At 35.3% G+C, this 4399-nt stretch overlaps 1 protein-coding gene across 1 annotated transcript; it reads right to left on the bottom strand.

Moving 5' to 3' along the window:
• Positions 1-1456: 1456 nt before the first annotated feature.
• Positions 1457-3336, bottom strand: LOC136226248 (large ribosomal subunit protein eL6z-like). Its single transcript, XM_066014613.1, has 4 exons — positions 2905-3336; positions 2406-2512; positions 1899-2080; positions 1457-1819 (listed from the first exon to the last, which is right to left on the bottom strand). The coding sequence occupies exons 1-4, from the start codon at positions 3153-3155 to the stop codon at positions 1664-1666; spliced, it is 696 nt and encodes a 231-aa protein (XP_065870685.1). The 5' UTR covers positions 3156-3336; the 3' UTR covers positions 1457-1663.
• Between the last annotated feature and the right edge of the window lie 1063 nt (positions 3337-4399).

Raw genomic sequence — 4399 nt, 5'->3', positions numbered from 1 at the left:
AGGTTTATGGAACTACAGATTCCGACAGAGGCATCCACCTCATATGGACACAAAACTATCTTGGGCAAAAGTTGTACACCCAGATGAACTCGATGAAGAATTTGACATGTTTCCTACCAGCCGATCTCATGATCTTGTTCGGATGAGGTATGACATGCTAAGAAGTGTTGCATGAAGAATTCAAACAATTGTAGGAGATATTGCAACACAAGGGGAGAGGTTAGGATCTTTACTTAGCTGGAGAGATACAAGAGCAACCAGTCTTTTCATTATGTTCTGTCTTTATACAACATTTGTGCTTTATGTCACACTATTCAAAGTGGTGGCTCTAGTTGCCGGACTTTTATTATATGCGGCATCCCAAATTCCGAAGCAAGATGCCCTCTGTGCCCAGCAATTTCTTCAAAAGATTACCAGCAAAAACAAACAACTTACTATAAGTAACTCCAGTTTCCTTAGTCCTTTCATTTTTCTCTAACCTGTTTCTGATGCTGACTTCTAATAAATAAATTGTTTGAAGTCATAATGTACTACAAGGAAAATAAATCAGTTGCCATCCATGGAAACTTATCGTTTCCAATACAAAGTAACTAAAAACAACTATACAACATTTGTAAGGATGTGCATCAGGTCAAAATCAAACCAAACCGAATACCACAATGCCAAAATAATTAACTTCAACACGAACTGACAGTATAACCAAACCAAAATATTTCAAGTTTAATTTGGTTTTCAACCAAAAAAATCAAAATTTGGATAACATATAAAACAAATAAAAATCACTATATTTTCTCAAATAACTTACCTCTAACAAGAACAAAAAAATCTTAAAATTCTTTCAAAACATACCTATTTTGATTATTATCCCAATAACAATATAAAAAAAAATTAAACATCTAAAATTAAATGCATATTTACAATCACATAAATGCATAATAAAAAGTAATTTGGTTCAGTTCAGTTTTTCTTTTACATTTTTTCCCATACCAAATCGAACTGAGAAATACTCCTAAAACTATAACAAATTCCGAACTGAAATGTTAAGAAAGCCCAAACCAAATAACCAAATTGAATCAGTCAGTAATTCAATTTTAACCAAATAATGCACACCCCCTAGCATTTGCAGTAAGTTTAATTGAGATTTTCTTACCATTTCAACCAAATAATACAACACACTGAAGCTGAAGAACCAGCCTCTCCAACAATGGACTAAGGAATTCAAATGGTATAAGAGACCTTACCAACAAATTGACTCACTAAAACTCCAAGGCACTGAAGCTGAAGAACCAGCCTCTCCAACAATGGAGTAAGGAATTCAAATGGTATAAGAGAACTTACCAACAAATTGACTCACTAAAACTCCAAGGGCAACATATGATTACAGTTTCAGAAAAGCAAATACATCCACTTTCCCCAAAAACATTGAGATCCGAATATGCATGTTGAGAGGCTGAGAGAAGAAATAAACTATATTTGATATAGATACTAATTATCAGCAAGTCTATCAAACCACACAAAAGAAATTGGAGAAATAAAAATCTGTTGCAAATGCATCACCTTACAATAGGTTTCATACAACTATCTCATGCCAACAATGGAATTAAACTGCTATTTTTTTTTTTAAAAAAAAAAAAAGCGAACAATCCTAGCAAGTTGTTTTCCTCTAGAAGACGAGCTCATGAGGCTTCATTCCTGCCTTGAGAGAAAATCTAGCAGATAGATAAGCTTTCAACTCCGGAACCCCCTCAATTGATTTAATTAAGGCAGCATCCAATGTCTTCTGATCATCTTTCTTCTCTTGTGGGAGCCCGTTCTTGTCCTGAACCACAGGGTAAAACAATCGATGACCGACAAAACCAATAAATCTAATCAATTACTAAACAAGTTAGCAAACCAACCTCTTTTTCTGCCTCAAAGAACTCTCCCTCTCCCTTTTTCTTCTTCTTCTCAGCTTGCTTGGCAAAATATTTATCGTCAAATTTGTCAACATTAACTCCGGAGATGTCAACCTTGGTGGATGTTCCAATCACATAAGATTGGTTCACTCTCCTCAAAGGAACACCATTAATCTTAAAAGGTCCTAAAACAGAAAATAACACCATATCATCCAATGGGACAAATGGGAACATAAAAGAACGTTCGGATACTTTAAGGTTGTTGCTGTAATGGGGATTAGACTTCCAGAAACTTAGTTTAGATCTTGAGAATTCCCAGATTACATAAAAACAACTTCACCAATTTTACAAATACTTGATCTGCATACACATTTTAAAGTTTTAAATCTGCTACACTCAACAATGCACACCTTAATCTTCAAAATGAAAAATCCAAGAAAATACTTCAACATGTGCAAAAAACTAAATATATTGCCTTTGAATGAGGGGGAAAAATGCAATTAGCCTTACCAGTAACCAAAAGCAATCCAGAGGAAAGCTGATTCAGGAATACAACTCTCTTGCCCTTGAACCTTCCGGCAAGAATGATCAACACAGTACCTGGAGTAATACTCGCCCTATATATAGGTAACAAATAGAGAATTAATGCAAAGCATAATTCCCTTGAAAACAAATAAACAAACATTGAATAAAACTTAAAATCAAATACAATGAATAAACGAATTTGTCAGTATTGCTCGTTTTTCCAACATTCTCTGGATACATGAATTCTAAATCTTAAGCCAATTCTAAAGATAGACACGAACTCCATAAAATCAACAAACACCATAAGTAAACATAAAACTGGAACAACAAACCCTATCACAATATAATCAATCAATCAAAATATAAAAAGAATTTCAAATAGAGTAAAAAAGAAAACGCATCCAGAAGGCAAAAACTGACCAATGAATTTAAAAAACAAAAAACACATAGAAACGGAAAAACAGTGATTGATAAGAGTGAAGACCTGAGCTTGGTTGGTTTATGCTTGCGCTTGTTAAGCAAAGGCCTCTTCACATCATCAGCCGGATAGAACTTGGCCGGCTTCTCGGCAGGAGCAGCTGGCTTGGGTTTAGGATCGTGCTTAGGGAAAACGCCACCATTTTTTGCCTTGATAGCCCACAAACCCCTCTTGTGGTACATCTTTGATCTGGAGTACTTGCCAATTCCCCGAATTAGATCTGGATTCCTGCTTACCTTAGGAGTCTTGGGAGCCATTGCTGTTGCTTCAAATCCACCCTGTTGTCTGCTCTGTGATGTGAGGAGTGGAAGGCCAGACGCCAAAATGCAGAGGAAGTGCAAACTTAGATATGCGGCGTTAATATACAGAAAGATGGCAGTAATATAAGAAAACGAGGCAAAAATAAACCCTAGAAACCCTAAATCTGTGAGAGAACCGGGTCAGGGATCCGTTGAGGTACTAGTGTACATATATTGCGTAGTTGGGTTATGAATGGGCCAAGTTAGCCCGGTGTTGATGGTCGGCATTTGGAGAAAATTACATGGATTTCATTTTAATGTCCCATAAAACTGGATTTTATTTCTATTTTATTTTGTCAAACAAATTATATTTTACTTAATATTATAACTTGTATTCCTAATATACAAATATACAAATAAATATAATTTTGTATTGATTGAGCTTGATAAAATTAGTGGTTGCATTGTGGATGGGTATAATAAACCACTCACTATATCTCTCTATTAAACTCTTTGCGATGGAAGAAAGTTTTAATATATTAAACATTTATCAACCTGATATAACGGTTGATTAGTCACTATATATATATATAGACCAATATGGAGCTTTAGGCATAAAGTGTAACTGCATGTACACGTTGACTAATAATGAGACTGTATTCCAAAGATAGACTCCTAATACCTAAATCACTTAGTAAAACGCGGAAAAGGGAAAGACGTACAAAGTAAAAGTCAATCAACTATCTACACTTAGAAGACTACTCAATAGTATATACATTTAAGTTATCTATAAATAGTCATTCCTGAAAGACCATAAGGTATGTAATCACATTCATCTGAACTCTACTTTCAAGTCTATTTACTCCATCTCTCTAAGTAACATAATGACTTAAGCATCAAAGAAGGGACGTCGGCCCCTCTCTAACCGTTTGCTCATTTTGTTTAGGTCATTCCAGTTCAACCTAATCATCATATTTTGTAGATTGGCAAATATCATTTGGTGCGGTGAACGTGGATCCTACTTCGTGTAAATGTCTCAATAGTGTTGTAGTTCATCCAGTTCTTCATTCAACCCCTGATATTCCAAGTACTTCAGTTGCATAATCATGGCCTCGTAGATGTTAATAACAATACACTAGATCCTTTGCACATCACGCCAGCCTTAGATTAGAAGATCGATACGTGCTTAGGATTTTTAGATCATAAGTAGCGTCAGTTCATGGACGGAATCACAAAGCAGATATGGGCTCCGTTCAGGAGTC

Source organism: Euphorbia lathyris, chromosome 4 (genome assembly GCF_963576675.1).
Source record: "Euphorbia lathyris chromosome 4, ddEupLath1.1, whole genome shotgun sequence".
NCBI lineage: Eukaryota > Viridiplantae > Streptophyta > Magnoliopsida > Malpighiales > Euphorbiaceae > Euphorbia > Euphorbia lathyris.
This window is presented reverse-complemented; position numbering and strand designations above follow the sequence as displayed.

Coding starts and splice junctions, on each gene's coding strand:
- LOC136226248 (XM_066014613.1), bottom strand. CDS start 3,155: ATGGCTCCCAAGACTCCTAAGGTAAGCAGGAATCCAGATCTAATTCGG. Junction 2,081..2,405: donor TGGATTGCTTTTGGTTACTG/GTAAGGCTAATT, acceptor TTTCTGTTTTAG/GACCTTTTAAGATTAATGGT. Junction 1,820..1,898: donor TCTTTGAGGCAGAAAAAGAG/GTTGGTTTGCTA, acceptor CCTGTGGTTCAG/GACAAGAACGGGCTCCCACA.